We start from the raw sequence: 17290 nt of genomic DNA, 5'->3' as shown, positions 1-17290 counted from the left end.
AAAAAGGTTTGGTCCCAAAATGATAATACTGAGCTTTCACCCAAGCTAAGTATAAATAAACACAGGACATTTGTCAAAATCCCACATGCTTTTATTACCAAGCCACCTTATATATACGCTGCATTCTATCAATTAACAATTTGAAACTTGCACACAAAAAAATAGGCGCACATCTATTTATGTAAAAATAACAATGTCACCATCCATAAATAAAATATAGATTACAATGAAAGATAGCAAAATATCATAATTTACCATTATCAACTATTTACATTCAATTGATTTACATTTAAATTATGTAAACATGGAGCCAGGTCATTAATCCAAATTATTACCATATTTGAACTGTTTGGATAGCCTGAGGATTAATCAGCAAAGGATAAAACAAATACAAAATAAAACAAATACAAAATATACATTTTACACTTTACTTGCATCCCACTTTGTACATCACAGCAATGGTCGGTAGAATAGACTAACAAAATATCTGTCTAACATTTACAATCAACTTCTCACAGAAATGAGAACAGTCAAAAACAGGCTTCAACATCCTCCTCTGCAATTTGGATGAACTGTTCAACCAACATCCAAGTCAACTCCTAATTTCTAAAGCAGCACCAGCCCATGTGGTTTGACCAAAGTTTATTCTCTGCTATAGAAGACAAATAGCTTAGGAAAGGCCACCATGTCAGACATGAGACCATCCAAGCCTAAGAAATCATCAGTTAGAATAGTTGCAATAGCCATTCTACTTTCTTAAATAATAGGTCCTTTCTATACCAGAATGGCTTTAGATCCAGCTGAATGTATAACATTCTGCATTACAATGGAACATGCCCTGAACCTGCTGCCCTACAATAAATTAAATGTGTGGAGTAATAGGGAATACGACTTGTAAGCTACATTACAGCTAGGTGTTTTCCATCATTTATGAATTAACGCCTTCATTTTCTGTCTCCTGTCATTACAGGGTAAGACCTGTCTTCAAAAGATAGTGTACCCAACCTACATGCACGAGTTAAAATGCTTGTTATAGATTTTTTGCCACACTTCTTGAATTTTGTTGCACCATTTGTCAGCATTCCCACACGGGTCCATCAGATAGTATGTTCTGTTAGGCTGCAAAGAGGAGGATAGGTCACTGTTACTGATAGTTTTATAAAGTGAGTTTTGTTAGCTAAGGGTGAGCTATTAATTCCAAAAGACTAATTCATTACTGTATGGACAAAGAAGGTCTTGAAGTTCTTGGCCTCTGGGCGCAGTGCGGGGGACCAGGGGATCTCTCCTTTCAAAACCTTGTTAACTGGGTCCACATAGTAAAGGTGTGGTCCCTCAGTCAACAATAGCTGGCGCCGACGTGCAAACAGCCCCTTTAAAAGCAGAGAGCAATTCTCAGACATAAAAAATAAATCCCTTGCCTGTAAGTAAAGTCAGTAAGTATGGTTCAAGATGCCCCAAATTGATTCCTGGCAGCAATTGCAAACAACTGCCAGAGGAGGGAAGTATGTTGCTTTAGGGTTGGAAGAGTACAGTATCAAGAGATTCACTCCTCCCCTTCAAACTGAAAAATAGAACATTACTGTAAAGTAATTCAGGATTACATAAATCCTTACCTTCCTTTTGTCCACTGGTCCCATCTTGAGGATCAAATTATTCTCCACAAACTGATTCCTTAATAGATCAAAAAAAGTGAATTCCCAAAATCTTTCTTGATACAGTTCACACAGTATATCATATTATTGTTGGCATTGTATTGTCTTTAGGTAAAGTGCTTCATGTTTACAAGATATCACAGGTAGAATTGTGTAAATATTGTAAGTAAACATAGGAATCCCAACATACGAGCATGAGATCATCAACTACAGTATGTGTCAATATTATGGTGAGATAATATTGACAGTTAGTCTTCTGACACTCTTTCCACAAAAACATGTTTTGCTCACGAGAACATCGCTGCAGGCCTACCAGGGGTTTCTGCTTGTCTGCTTCTCAAGCAGTAGCCGCTTCACCTCAGTGGAAAACTGCAGATCCAGCTCAAAAGAGTTGTTGTCCAGGTCATGAATGTACTGCTCGATGTTGCTGTTGGGCCTTTGTGCAGGGTTGGGGATGGGACTGGGGTTGGCCACAAACAGTGGTTGAAAGGAGCGGGAATGGACAACCTGCATGTTGCTGAACTGGCTGAGGAGGTCATCATACTGTGGATGGAACCACATCATGATCAGGGTGTTTTCAGTACAGATTACAATACAAGGACATGCTAATTTGACATATTGGGGAAACAATATGTCAACAAGGATGTGTGTTAACCTTTAATTATATATGTCATGAGGGAAAAACCTACGTTTCCATAATAGTCCTCATCATCCTCAGCCATGGCTGGCAGGTAGGGGGTGAGTTTGGGGGGTGTCTGTAGGTGAAGGTTCTCCCATGTGACAGCCTTAAAGAAAAAATGGGCTCTGAGAGGGTTGTACCCACCCATCTCCTCACAACCTAATCGGTTGGAGGGATCCAAGCACTACCACAAAAATAAAGCAATGCTTAGTTAATAATGACACTCATTGGGTCATAGTATGGAACTGAGGAACAACATCCGAATGTATTTGAATAATTCCTATGATTAGACTCACTAGAAGATGTTCCACTAGATCCTTCGCATTAGGAAAGAATTTATCAGGGAATTCATACTCCAGTTTAATAATCTTCTGGAATTTCAGGTAGTCATTCCTGGTGAGCAAATAATCCAATCAACCACATGGACAGACAGAAGATCATATGAGAGTGCAAGGCACATGTTAGAACTTGTGTCATATTGATGTCTTCTTTGGGGCTTGATTGCCTGGAAGTGGAAGACGCATACAGTATACACAACTGTCACTGTACTTGGCTTTGAAAGGGCTTTGAGGTAAATGTGTTGGTTTGTAGTTGAACCATGAAGCTGATGCCATGTGACAGAGTGACTGGGGTTTCTTCAAGCCTCCAGGCACTCAATACACAAACAAGTCATAAACACCACAGCCATAACTTCCTGTTATTTCACACAGTGTTTTTAGATTGCGATAACAAATAGACTACATCGTTTACCAAATCGAAGTGCGCTTCTGCAAAGCCCCTGACAATGACGCTTCTCAAATATTCAAAAAGGAAAATAATAATGTACGATACGCAACTTACCCAGCTCTAAATGGAGGTAATCCTGCTACCAACTGGTAGATGATACAGCCTAAACCCCAAAGGTCAGAGCTAAAACACATCAGAAAACATGACCGATTCAGTTAACTTTTTTCAGTTTTGGGTTTTATCATAGTGATGTAAAAATTGCCAGAAATACACGAGTCTTGTTCCCAGCTGCATAAAGCATGGCAAGCGAGGCTAGAAGTGATACACTAACAGATTACTTTTGAATATTGGATTCAAATCAGGGTACTGAATGAATTCAAGTCAAACTACCTTTTGCAGGCAGATTTCTGAGTCAGTAGTTCTGGAGAAACATACTCAGCTGTTCCAACAAAGGAGTTTGCTCTGTCTGCAAAAGAAAACAATCATATGAATTAGATGTATGGACAAATTATTCACATGACACATTTGGTACCGTCACTGAAGATGTCTTGAGTCAATTGTGCTTAAAATGACATTATTGACTCATACCTATTAAATGTATATTCCGAGCACCGTATAACTAGCAATTTGCTATAATTTGCTTCCATATCTATGAAGTCCACATAGAGACCCTTGTGCATGTGCCTATAAATAACAAAAACACTTTTCTGTTAGCCTTTAGAGAGGTATAGATAGATAAGTTAACCACAATACGATAAGGGGTAAACAAACCAATGTACCGTACTTAGTCTATCAACAAACTGGAGGAAAATTACACAAAGACAAAGCAATATGTGTTAAATTACTTTGTGTACCATCTGATGAGAGTTGTTTTGCAGTTCCAAAGTCTGTTATTTGAATGTGCATGTCCTCATTCAGTAAAATATTCTCTGGTTTGAGGTCCCTGTAAAGAAAAAGCCACACCATTTAAAACCTTAAAATAAAATTCATATCATGACATTTTAACAAACCTAACGCAGTGGTAAATCTAAGCACTGGCGATAGCACTATAGGTTCAGGGGTGTGTCAGAAATATTTTTGCCATTTTCACAGCCGGAATTATGACTGCAATAGCTGGCAGTGGCGCAAAAGGGTTGGGTTTTGATGAATGAACAAGTTGTAGGTGTGAAGAGGGCTTGGCCACTCACCGGCCAATCAATACGTTCCATGGTTTAATACTGCATGTGTTTGTCTCAAGTTCTGTTTGTTATTGACAGTCTTTGCATTGTCATCACTTCCAATTCGGTTGGAGGCACAGAATATTATTTCGTCCTGGTCCATTTTGGATTGATACTAAAGTTTATTAAATAGCATAGGCTACAGTAACGAGTTTGCTCAATAGCCTATGTTTGGAGAGTTGGAAGTCAACATTGTTGTAATTGGCTTCAATGAGCTTAGCCCAGCCTTATATGTCTTTATGTGTCAAACCTTTCCTAAAAAAATAAAAAGTACTAGGTAAATTGTATTGTATGTGTGAGGCACATCCTCAATAAGCGAAATATAGCTTAGGCCTACCGTTGATACTGCATTATAGGACTGAATAATTTAAATATGTTTGGAGGAGTGCGTCTTTGGTAACCAGATGAGAGGCGCTCTTTGGAGCTGGGGATCAATACTTGGAACAAGTGAAATTAAGTATGCAGGTAGGCTTATGTGTGTATGTTTTAGGATGTGCAGTATATTTTCAATTCAAGTGTCTTTACCCATAGCATTTGCACGTCTATACAAAATACTAGGCTCCTGTCGATTGTATCGTTACCTATGGGCTCGGCAGATTTTCAAAAATGTTTATATAGTATGCAAGTATGTGTATTCTGAATAATGAAAAAGCAGAGGGCAAAAACCTCCAAAATGTTTACTCAGCGCAAGCGAGCTGATATTAGACAGGCAAATTGTCGAACCTGGCATTAGGTCTGGAAAATGCCAGTGTGCCAGTTTTTACATGACAAAATTGCAAACTAACGTGCGTTTGACACTTGCACCTCCTTAGCGGCAGCCGGAAATAGAGCCCACAATTTCTAATCAAGGAACATTATAAAAATTCCATAAAAAATTATTCAAAGATACAAAAATATAAAATCAATTAATGTTTGTCAAAGTTAATAATACATTGTGAAATTGGTCTTACCTGTGAATTATGCCTTTAGAATGCAAATACTGTAATGCACATACTATTTCAGCAGAGTAGAATCTAGTGCACGTCTCATCGAAGGAGCCTATTTTGCGAATGTATTTCAGTAATTCCCCATTTCTTGCATAGCTTATGCCAAAATCTAACAGGAGGCAGTTAAGGATAATGGTACTAAGATCACAAAATGGATGAGACCAGAAGTCTTAAAGTAGCCCATGTTATGATTATTTCAAAGGATACACAACCTTTTCACATCTTGAAATGTGAAGTAGAGCTTGACGATAAATGGATGGTCTAAGCTTGACATGATATCCCTCTCTCGCGTCACGCAATGTGCCTTGTTCTCCTTCCGGATGTGCATCTTCTCCAGAATCTTCACTGAAACACAATTCAAACCGATATGCTTCACTCTGTGTTTATGACTGAATCAAATTCCAGTTTCCTCACTTCAAAGAGCATTATTGTTCAGCACAAATGCATTTAAGTTATAAGCAGAATCCAGGACAGTCACTTGAACGCCACTTGAGGATCATCAGCCTCATGCAACAAGAGAAAACATATTTGTAGTGTCTTACTAGCATATTCCTTCCCTGTGGCCTGTTCTCTTGCCAGCACAACCTGAAACAAGTTTGCAATCAACAAAGATTTGTTTTTTAACAATCCAACCCTTTACCAACAATAGAAAATAAAAAGTAATTCATATGACTGAAACTGTAATCTGTAAATCCCCCACACAAAATACAACACCATAGAAAATGATGAGGACTTACTGTTGAATAGGAGCCTTCTCCTAGAATTCGACCAAATTTGAAGTCCTCTGGCTGCTTTACAAGCTTTGGGGAGGCTTGAGGGCCCTCCATTCTTAGATGGAGGAACAAACTGGAGTCCAGGTGATTCTTACCATAGAAGGAGGAGGGGAGGAACACAGGATGATGCTGGACAGAATAGGAACGGCATCATACCTTAAAGGATGTGCAGAGACAGAAAAACAAGTCACATAACAAAAAAAGGAAGCTAAACCACACTTCCCTCCCCTCTCTCTCTCACACACACACACACACACAAGAAAACCACCATACAGCGAGTAACCCACAGCTGATAAACTAGCGTGCTGCTTCCGCACAGGGAGGGTTCTTGTTTATGTTTTTTTTTCACACATGACTACAGGTGTTGTTCCAATTCCTTATAAATACCATTTCATTATTCAAGTAAGACTCCAAGAGAGAAAGGGTCTTTACTATCTGAGATATTTACTGCAGCCCTCATCCTCCACATACAACACATTCTGTTAAAGGTCCCCAAAGCACACATCCCTGAGTCGCTCCCCTTTTCAGTTCGCTGCAGCTAGCAACTGGAACGAGCTGCAACAAACACTAAAACTGGACCGTTTTATCTCCATCTCTTCATTCAAAGCCCTAGTCATGGACACTCTTACTGACAGATGTGGCTGCTTTGCGTGATGTATTGTTGGCTCTACCTTCTTGCCCCTTGTGCTGTTGTCTGTGCCCAAGAGTGTTTGTACTCTGTTTTGTGCTGCTACCATATTGTGCTGCTGCCATGTTATGTTGCTACCATGCTGTGTTGTCATGTGTTGCTGCCATGTTTTTTTAACATTTTATATTTAACCTTTATTTAACTAGGCAAGTCAGTTAAGAACAAATTCTTATTTACAATGACGGCCAACACGGCCACACCCAAACAACGCTGGGCCAATTGTGCGCCACCCTATGGGCCTCCCAATCACAGCAAGTTGTGATACAGCCTGGAATCGAACCAGGGTGTCTGTAGTGACGCCTCAAGCACTACCTTAGACAGTACCTTAGACCGCTGCGCCACTTGAGAGCCCGGTTATTTGTGGAAATAACACATATGGAATCATGTAGTAACCAAAATAAGTGTTAAACAAATAAAAATATATTTTAGATTCTTCAAAGTAGCCACCCTTTGCCTTGATGACAGCTTTGCACACACTTTACATTCTCTCAACCAGCTTCATGAGGTAGTCACCTGGAATGCATTTCAATTAACAGGTGTGGCTTGTTAAAAGATAATTTGTGGAATTTCTTTCCTTCATGGTCGAATTGCTGCAAAAAAAAACTACTGAAGGACATCAATAAGAAAAAGAGACTTGCTTGGTCCAAGAAACACAAGCAATAGACATTAGACCGGTGGAAATCTGTCCTTTGGTCTGATGAGTCCAAATTTGAGATTTTTGGCTCCAACTGCAGTGTCTTTGTGAGATGCAGAGTAGGTGAATGGATGACCTCCGCATGTGTGGTTCCCATTGCGGAGCATGGAGGAGGAGGTGTGATGGTGCTTTGCTGGTGACACTGTCAGTGATTTATTTAGAATTCAATGTACACTTAACCAGCATGGCTACCACAGCATTCTGCAGCGATATGCCATCCCATCTGGTTTGCGCTTAGTGGGACTATCATTTGTTTTTAAACAGGACAATGACCCAACACACCTACAGGATTTGTAAGGGCTATTTGACCAAGAAGGAGAGTGATGGAGTGCTGCATCAGATGACCTGGCCTCCACAATCATCCGACGTCAACCAAAATGAGATGGTTTGGGATGAGTTGGACCACAGAGTGAATGAAAAGCAGAAAACAAGTGCTCAGCATATGTGGGGACTCCTTCAAGATTGTTGGAAAAGTATTCAAGGTGAAGCTGGTTGAAAGAACGCCAAGCATGTGCAAAGCTGTCATCAAGGAAAAGGGTGGCTTCTTTGAAGAATCTCAAATATTATATTTATATACACTTTTTTTGGTTACTACATGATTCCTTATGTGTTATTTCATAGTTTTGATATCTTCACTATTATTCTACAATGTAGAAAATAGTAAACAAAGAAAAACCCTTGAAAGAGTAGGTGTGTCCAAACTTTTGACTGGTACTGTATATTTGAATAAAACATAATCATTTCAATGTTTGGGCTTCTTGCGGTACATTTTTAGTCTACAAATGATCACATAACAATAATACATTACTGAAAATAAACTCTTTAATCCAACCCCTCAGCCACGCTCAGCCCATCCCACCTATCACCATAGACCACTCTCGTTTGGTTTCCATGTGCCATATATTTTTCAATTGTGCTGTGATATTTTACATACATTTTGTACCTTTCTAATCATATGGTATCCACAGATTGTGAGCCAAAGGTGAAAACCTTTCCTACGAGTATTATTATATTATTTATTGACTGACTGGATAAATCAATCAATAGTGCGCCAGTTTTAACATGACGAAATTGCAAATGAACACTTACTAACATGCTTTTGACACTTGCAACTCCTTAGCACCAGCTGAAAATAGAGCCCACTATTTCTAAACAAGGAACATAAAACTTCAATTAAAAGTTATTCAAAGATCAAAAAATATCAAAGAAATGAATGTTCATGTCAAACTTCATAATACATAGTGAAATTGGTCTTACCTGTGAATTATACCTTTAGAATGCAAATACTGTAATGCACATACTATTTCAGCAGAGTAGAATCTAGTGCACAAATTATTTGTATTATTTTCCGGCCCCCTGACCATCCACTCAAGAAAAAAACAGAAACAGCCTGTGACTGAATCTAGTTGATAATCCCTGATGTAGGGTACTTTCCACTCCAGACACCTGCCACGGAAGGCAGTGCTCCAACAACACCATGACAAAACTATAAACCACAGAAACCAGAAGGGTATGTCCCTTTGCACATAGAAATGTACAATTTAGAAGAAAACAGGTCTTACAGTAAAAACAAAAAAGCTAATAATTAACTGGGACAATCAAAGCCATCTGTCCTAGAGACAGGAAATCATAGCCTAGTCTAACCTCCAAAGCAGTGAACAAGCCAATAAAAGTAAATGACCTGTGTTCTTGGAAACTTAAATAACTCGTCATAAATCTGTATTTTTAAACAACATTTTTTATGAACAGATTAAGATCATTGTGGTTTCCTGTTGTGACACGTCTTGCCTTGGTGAGAAAGAGAGCTTCCTTAAATGTTTGTGTTCAAGCTTATCCATAATAGAGCCCCACAGTGGAGGTGTCATAATACCCATTAACCTAGTGGTCAAACAGGGAAATGGTTAGAATAGTTTTTCTACCATTCATTTTCCCATAAGGGATTTTAGAAACCTTAAAATAAGGGCTGTGTTTCGTGTAGGCTTACCCCGGCGTGATGTTTTGATAACCATGTAAATTTCTCTTGGACAAGGTGACTTTTATCAATATATACACTACCGTTCACTTAGAAATGTCCTTGTTTTTGAAAATTGTCCATTAAAATAACATTAAATTGATCAGAAATACAGTGTAGACATAGTTAATGATGTAAATGACTATTGTAGCTGGAAATGGCAGATTTTTTATGGAATATCTACATAGGCCCATTATATTCGGCTCTATTTACTCTCAGATTCAAAAAGGCTAATTAGCAGCAAAGTAGACATGCAAAACTACAAAACCATGAAAGGTCCTACACGCCATCTCTAGCTGACACCTTTGCTAACAGGCCAATTTAAAACTTGCACAAGACAGTTCACAGAATTGTCCATTAAAGAAATGTAGCCAATTTATGAATTACTACATTTAATTAACATTAGATAGGTAATCCAGAGATTCTTAACTTCGCCTCGATTCGGCAGTCTCGTCCAGATCATCATGGCATTTGTAGTTCTTTATGATAGCCACATTAGCAGCTAATTAGCATTTCCAAAAACAATTATTATTATTTTTATTTTTTTGGGGGGGGGGGGATTAATCCAGCCAAATATATTGATAAAAGTCACCTTGTCATAGACCTAGAGAGATCGAAACGGTTAATCACACCAGGGTAAGCCTACATGAAACAAAGCCCTTATTTTAAGTGGTTCTAAAATTCCCTATGAATGGTGGAAAAACAATTGAAACCATTTCCCTGTTTGTCATGGTGTTGTTGGAGCACTGCCTTCCGTGGCAGGTGTCTGGGTATGATGACTATGGTACTCTATGGCCCTATAATATTACAGCTCTCAGGAGGACTGTAGCCTTCTGTTTGTGTGTGGGTAATCGGTCTCCATCAGGGAACTAGATTCAGTAGCAGGCCGTTTTCTTTCTTGTGCGGATGGTCAGGGGGCAGAGAGATAATTACAAACAATTTGCAGACTAAAAATTGACTGCAAGAAGCCCAAACAGATATATTTGACTAAAACATAATAATTTCAAACCTTGCTGACATTTATATATGATCAAATACAGTATATCTCACTATTATGCATGGGAATACTTTGGAACATATTTCCTAAATTAAAATAACTTGGACCTGATTTACTTTTGTTTGAAAGGTCTTTTATGTCTAACATAAAAAGGGGGGACAAATAAAATCAAATGCGGGCCAAATTCGGCCAGGGGGCCGCCAGTTCTGGAACCCTGGCCTACATCCTCTGCCATGAGGTCTGACCTTTATGGCACAGGTCGGTGGTAATACCGTAGCAGATAACCAAAACCAACATCATTGGTATGTTAAATGAACAATCCTTCTAGATGTAACATTACAGTAATGTTAAGAGATGGCTGCAGAAGTATAGGCCTAGCCAGATTTAGCCGACTAAACTCAACGATTTACGATCTATTTGAGCTCCGACTAGCGTTAGCGTGGCAGACTGCAGCTCTGACGTCACATAAAATAACGTTTTTTTTTTTTAAACTACGGATTTCAGCACCCAAAGAATAGTCCGTCATTTGTAAATGCGGACTATTCTTTGGGTGCTGAAATACGTAATATTTAAAAACAAAAAGTTTAGTCGGCTAGTGCTGCCACAGTTTTAAAAGTGTTGGTCAGTCAATACATTTCTCAAATTTGAGAAGACATCTGCACACAAGGATGTGCTAAGGTAGCAATATAGCTGACGTTAGCCAGTACCAGTGCTAGCTGTTGACTGTTAGACCCAACACCGAACATGAAAGTAAATCTTACCCGCACACTCTAAACTGCCTAGCTAACGTTAGTAGTTTGAGGTCACTATTGCCTGACTTTCACCATTCCCACAATCAACTGACAGTTAATGCAACACATGCAGATACTCACTATCTGGCCAGTGGTTGCTTGCTGACATGGATGGAAGTCCTAAAGCAAGCTAGCTACATACATACAGGGTTCATTTCCCGAAACATGACGTCATATCACAAAACATTTTACTCTCGTTCATTTGTAGCACGCGCACATGTTTTGAAATTGCACCAAGAATGAAAGATGAAGCAAGTTGAAGACCATTGGTTGGCTATACATATATATATATTGTTGCAATTGTCTTTACTGATAACTATAGCTACTCATCTACTTTTTTGCGAAATAGAAAACGATACATATAAACCATACCAATGTATTATTGTATTTACAATAGCGAACAAGTATGTAATACAAGACAAATTAAAGGACATAGTAATTACAGGATTATCAAACTACTTTCAAAATATTACATAGAGCTCAAATTGTCATCCAAGAAACTGCACCTCGCCAATTTCTCCTCTAAGTGTTGAGTCGCAGCATCCTCTGGTGGTTAACTCACATACTGAAGGATCAATGGCTCTAGCTAGTGCCATCAGTGCAGACAAATTATGAAATGAACTGGTCCAAAGTAGCTATTTAAGCTATCACACAATTGATAGTAATAAAAAAAAGTACAATATTTCAAACGGACAAAACACATTTCATTACAGTATAGTATACACAATTCTACTTCAGAATTACAAAAAATAAACTGCAAATGATCATAAGTCAACATTATGTAATTTAGGAAATTGTAAAGACTATGACACCCTTTGCTCAGTACATTATCAAAACCCAAGAAGTAGGCCGTCTGTGTCCTATTGGCATATGATGTAACATTTGGTAACTTCACTCAGTGGCACAGGTTTCCTCCTTACCTGGTCCCTCCCTCTATGCAATAACTATTCAAGGGACCTCTTTGGACACACCAGTGGGGATAAAACCTTTAGAGGTTTCGTGTAGGATACAGTAATCAGTACAGATGCATTCTGGCTCACTAGATACAGGACTATTAGGCAAGCTGCTCTCAGGGCTGAGTGTTAAGTCCTCGCATCCAGAGTCCCCCTCACAGGCGACCGAAGGGTCCTGAGAGAAAGAGGTGCCCTTCCCTCCAAACTGGAGCTCTAGGGGAGAGCAGGGCAGCTGGGTGTAAGGGATGTCCCCTGGACCATTTCCATTTGGACTGTTACTGCAGACCCAGTCCATCACTGAGGGACCAACATAGGGAGTGTGAACTTGTGCTAGGGGATATGGTGTTGTAGCTGAACAGTCCTGGTCCTCTACTATAGGTTTGGCCTCAATAATCAAAGTATCGATGGTCATGAGCTCTTCTGTTTTGTATGTTTGTCTCAGATTGCACTCTGACTCAAGCCAGTCCTATAGAGAAAAAATGATTAAGATATAAACTGTATCCCAGGGACCATTTTGAAGGTGTTATGAGGACCACTTTGGGAAAATAATAAATTAATTAGTAGACTTTACCTGGAAATGTTTGTTATCTTTGTAGAGAGGTTTGAAAAAAGGGGCTGGGCTTGGCACATCATAGAAAGCTTTTATCTTCATTCTATGACACAAATGATTGCAAATGATTTGTGTTTGTTTGCTTCCAAATCAGTCTCGCTCTCTCATGACACAATTTTAAGTATTTGTATGGGTTTCTGAAGAAGACCAGTTACCTTGTCGTGGGGTTGTAAAATACAAACAACAGAACTCCAGCAATCACACAAACTGGAAATACAAACTTGCTGAGGACAAGGACTATAGTTGGTTCTGCTGAAGGAGAAAATTAGTACATGCATCAATGACTGTGTTTAGACAAGCAGCCCAATTCTGATATTTTTATCACTAATTGGTCTGTCTAAACACAGCCTAAATGGTTTGCCATAGCATATTTTGGGACAATAACAAAGAGGCGATAGGTAAGAGTGGTATATGCTTGAACTAGTTTGTCTCCAAAGCAGATCTCTCTCACCTTCCTTTGCATCAGTCCTCAATTGCACCAATGCACTCCACGGACTCCACTGTCCTTTATATCCAGAGGACTTATATAGCCCGGATCTCACTTTCAGAACATATGTGGTATCTGGCTCAAGTCTAGATGCATCAATTAAAATAGATTTGTTTTGAGGGGACACACAAAACCCCTGAGAAAAAATCCAGGAAACAATTTAGCAAACAACCATTGACTTTAACAATTGAAGCATGAATTTTTATTAAGATGCTCTTTATTTACCTCGCTCTTATTGCCATGGTATTTGTAGAAGAAGAGTTGGTAAGGGAACTCTGTTATATATGGATGGTGTTCATATCCACTTTGCCAAGTGCATTTGTAACCCTCTGAAGTCCACTGGACAGCGAGATGACTTGGAGCTGTTGGTTGAACTGATGACAGAGAGTTAGTCTTTACACATATTTGTCAGCTATATTTTGCACAATCATAATTATTTCATGCCATATTTCATGAATTGCAAATCAATATAATCTTCACAGGGAACTTACTATTTTTGAATGGTTCAAAGCCTGTCAAGTTTGATTGGCAGTCAATGTTATAACAAAGCTGTACATTGAAACAGTCCATTTCATTAAATGAAGAGCCGTGGTACGTTACATTCTTATCAAAATCGGCCACAAATGTGCAACCATAACTGTCCCCCATCTTCACCAGTGGACATTTGAATGTAATCCTGTGGAAAAATGTTAATCATTTGTGTGATTCAAATGATATTAGAAATTATTTATCCTCTGCATATTTTTTTTCCATTTAATGTTGTCTATTCATCTCTCCACTTCATGCAATGGACAGAACAAAGAGATTTACAGTGCCTTGCGAAAGTATTCGGCCCCCTTGAACTTTGCGACCTTTTGCCACATTTCAGGCTTCAAACATAAAGATATAAAACTGTATTTTTTTGTGAAGAATCAACAACAAGTGGGACACAATCATGAAGTGGAACGACATTTATTGGATATTTCAAACTTTTGTAACAAATCAAACACTGAAAAATTGGGCGTGCAAAATTATTCAGCCCCTTTACTTTCAGTGCAGCAAACTCTCTCCAGAAGTTCAGTGAGGATCTCTGAATGATCCAATGTTGACCTAAATGACTAATGATGATAAATACAATCCACCTGTGTGTAATCAAGTCTCCGTATAAATGCACCTGCACTGTGATAGTCTCAGAGGTCCGTTAAAAGCGCAGAGAGCATCATGAAGAACAAGGAACACACCAGGCAGGTCCAAGATACTGTTGTGAAGAAGTTTAAAGCCGGATTTGGATACAAAAAGATTTCCCAAGCTTTAAACATCCCAAGGAGCACTGTGCAAGCAATAATATTGAAATGGAAGGAGTATCAGACCACTGCAAATCTACCAAGACCTGGCCGTCCCTCTAAACTTTCAGCTCATACAAGGAGAAGACTGATCAGAGATGCAGCCAAGAGGCCCATGATCACTCTGGATGAACTGCAGAGATCTACAGCTGAGGTGGGAGACTCTGTCCATAGGACAACAATCAGTCGTATATTGCACAAATCTGGCCTTTATGGAAGAGTGGCAAGAAGAAAGCCATTTCTTAAAGATATCCATAAAAAGTGTTGTTTAAAGTTTGCCACAAGCCACCTGGGAGACACACCAAACATGTGGAAGAAGGTGCTCGCTCTGGTCAGATGATACCAAAATTGAACTTTTTGGCAACAATGCAAAACGTTATGATTGGCGTAAAAGCAACACAGCTGAACACACCATCCCCACTGTCAAACATGGTGGTGGCAGCATCATGGTTTGGGCCTGCTTTTCTTCAGCAGGGACAGGGAAGATGGTTAAAATTGATGGGAAGATGGATGGAGCCAAATACAAGACCATTCTGGAAGAAAACCTGATGGAGTCTGCAAAAGACCTGAGACTGGGACGGAGATTTGTCTTCCAACAAGACAATGATCCAAAACATAAAGCAAAATCTACAATGGAATGGTTCAAAAATAAACATATCCAGGTGTTAGAATGGCCAAGTCAAAGTCCAGACCTGAATCCAATCGAGAATCTGTGGAAAGAACTGAAAACTGCTGTTCACAAATGCTCTCCATCCAACCTCACTGAGCTCGAGCTGTTTTGCAAGGAGGAATGGGAAAAAATGTCAGTCTCTCGATGTGCAAAACTGATAGAGACATACCCCAAGCGACTTACAGCTGTAATCGCAGCAAAAGTTGGCGCTACAAAGTATTAACTTAAGGGGGCTGCATAATTTTGCACGCCCAATTTTTCAGTTTTTGATTTGTTAAAAAAGTTTGAAATATCCAATAAATGTCGTTCCACTTCATGATTGTGTCCCACTTGTTGTTGATTCTTCACAAAAAAATACAGTTTTATATCTTTATGTTTGAAGCCTGAAATGTGGCAAAAGGTCACAAAGTTCAAGGGGGCCGAATACTTTCGCAAGGCACTGTATAACATAAGAATCCATCATCAGCACACAATAAGGCTCACCCAACTCCACCAGACCAGGTAAAATTCAACCAGTAGTGGGTATTGTTGACACCTGCAGGCTCATCAGTGATGCTCAAAGTACAGGTAATTGTAAACCAATAATCAGATACACAGGTGAGTCGATCTGCCATTTCTGTGAAGAAACATACCCTTTTATCACAACCCATGTCGTCTATGTTATGATCTTTTACTCCTGGACATGAATCTGAACATGAACAAAAAGAACAGTACAATGGACTATTGTACAGTACCTCCAGAAGAGCAGCACACTGATAGTTGGATGATGTTCCAAACTGCACAAAGTGCAAGTAGAAGCTTCATCTTAGCATGAGTGTAGGGCTAAACCAGGAAAAACATGTATAAGTCATGTATAATGTGCAAATTGTGCATTTTATCGTAATGTGGAAAGTACACAATGGAAAACATTTCAGAGAAAGGTCCATACTACCTTGTGCATGGGTCTTGTGGATAGGGCATCTCTCAGAGAGAATGAATGAGTGAAGTCAAGCATCATAATGCTATAACAACACGATGAGAGGAAGTCAGGTCCTGTCATCATATGAAAGCTGTTCACTTCTCCACGCCTTCTTCAATGCCTCTCTGTGACAGAGTTGATTGCTATCTAATTGTTCAAATTAACCCATCGTAATATTTTTTATGAACATTCTCTAAGATGTTCTATTTCACATTACACACTTGTAATTTAAAAAAAGGTGATATGTTGGTGTACAAGTCATATTTAAGCATCATGAATATAATGAACTAAGCTATAGTTTATTATAATATTCCTGAAATTCAAATAAAATATGTTTTATCATACTCTTCAGTGCAATCAAATCAATCTGTTTCACATTTTTCAAAGATTGTTAACGGAAACTAGACAGTGGTTTAACTCATTGTGATAACAGTGCAACGGCAATATCTAGATTATAGAATTTGATACCTAGTGGAGAGTCAATTTATCAGATGTAGCCTACCGCTGCAGGCTTTTAGTTCACAGTCACAAGTAGCTATAATTTCTTATCAGCAAATGAGAATGGTAAAGAGAAATGACAGAACTGCATTAAAGCAGACCTAAATCTGTGTTCTGATGCATTTATGCATCGTACAGAAAAAGGAGACTAATATCTGAATGCTGGAATGCTCCCATAACTTAATAATATTGTTTTGACCCCTATGGGACATTATCATGCATATGAGAAAAAATGTGTACTTTAAATGGGCAATCATTAGTTGAAACAATAACAAAGTGGCCACCAGCCTCTGTTTTGGTAATACCTGAGGGATGAGCCTGGAGACATGTAACCACTCATAAATTCATTGACAGCGCTATTGATGCAAGGAATGACCATCCAATATATCAACATTTTAAGCATATTTTGAGGCTGTACAGTTTTTGTTTCCACTTACAATGTTTACAAACATTGGAGTAAAACAAGCTTATATTTTGTCTTCTGATTGGGTATGACAGTTGAATTAAGCTCAGGAGGCATTTAAAGTTATATTCTTCAAGAATAAATTAGTTTATATAATTAATTTATAAGTCAAAAA

The 17290-nt window shown here is 38.8% G+C and overlaps 1 protein-coding gene and 1 pseudogene across 1 annotated transcript; both read right to left on the bottom strand.

Moving 5' to 3' along the window:
• Positions 1-69: 69 nt before the first annotated feature.
• Positions 70-8698, bottom strand: LOC139421226 (3-phosphoinositide-dependent protein kinase 1-like; annotated as a pseudogene).
• Positions 8699-12099: 3401 nt separating this feature from the next.
• Positions 12100-13852, bottom strand: LOC139422221 (interleukin-21 receptor-like). The gene is made up of 6 exons (XM_071173389.1): positions 13756-13852; positions 13490-13638; positions 13229-13400; positions 12933-13029; positions 12739-12820; positions 12100-12633 (listed from the first exon to the last, which is right to left on the bottom strand). The coding sequence occupies exons 1-6, from the start codon at positions 13832-13834 to the stop codon at positions 12163-12165; spliced, it is 1050 nt and encodes a 349-aa protein (XP_071029490.1). The 5' UTR covers positions 13835-13852; the 3' UTR covers positions 12100-12162.
• Between the last annotated feature and the right edge of the window lie 3438 nt (positions 13853-17290).

This window comes from Oncorhynchus clarkii, chromosome 12, assembly GCF_045791955.1.
Source record: "Oncorhynchus clarkii lewisi isolate Uvic-CL-2024 chromosome 12, UVic_Ocla_1.0, whole genome shotgun sequence".
Classification (NCBI taxonomy): domain Eukaryota; kingdom Metazoa; phylum Chordata; class Actinopteri; order Salmoniformes; family Salmonidae; genus Oncorhynchus; species Oncorhynchus clarkii.
The sequence above is the reverse complement of the archived record's forward strand: the minus strand, read 5'-3'. Positions and strand labels throughout refer to the sequence as shown.

Coding starts and splice junctions, on each gene's coding strand:
- LOC139422221 (XM_071173389.1), bottom strand. CDS start 13,834: ATGGACTGTTTCAATGTACAGCTTTGTTATAACATTGACTGCCAATCA. Junction 12,821..12,932: donor TTTTACAACCCCACGACAAG/GTAACTGGTCTT, acceptor TTTGTGTCATAG/AATGAAGATAAAAGCTTTCT. Junction 12,634..12,738: donor AAGATAACAAACATTTCCAG/GTAAAGTCTACT, acceptor TTTTCTCTATAG/GACTGGCTTGAGTCAGAGTG.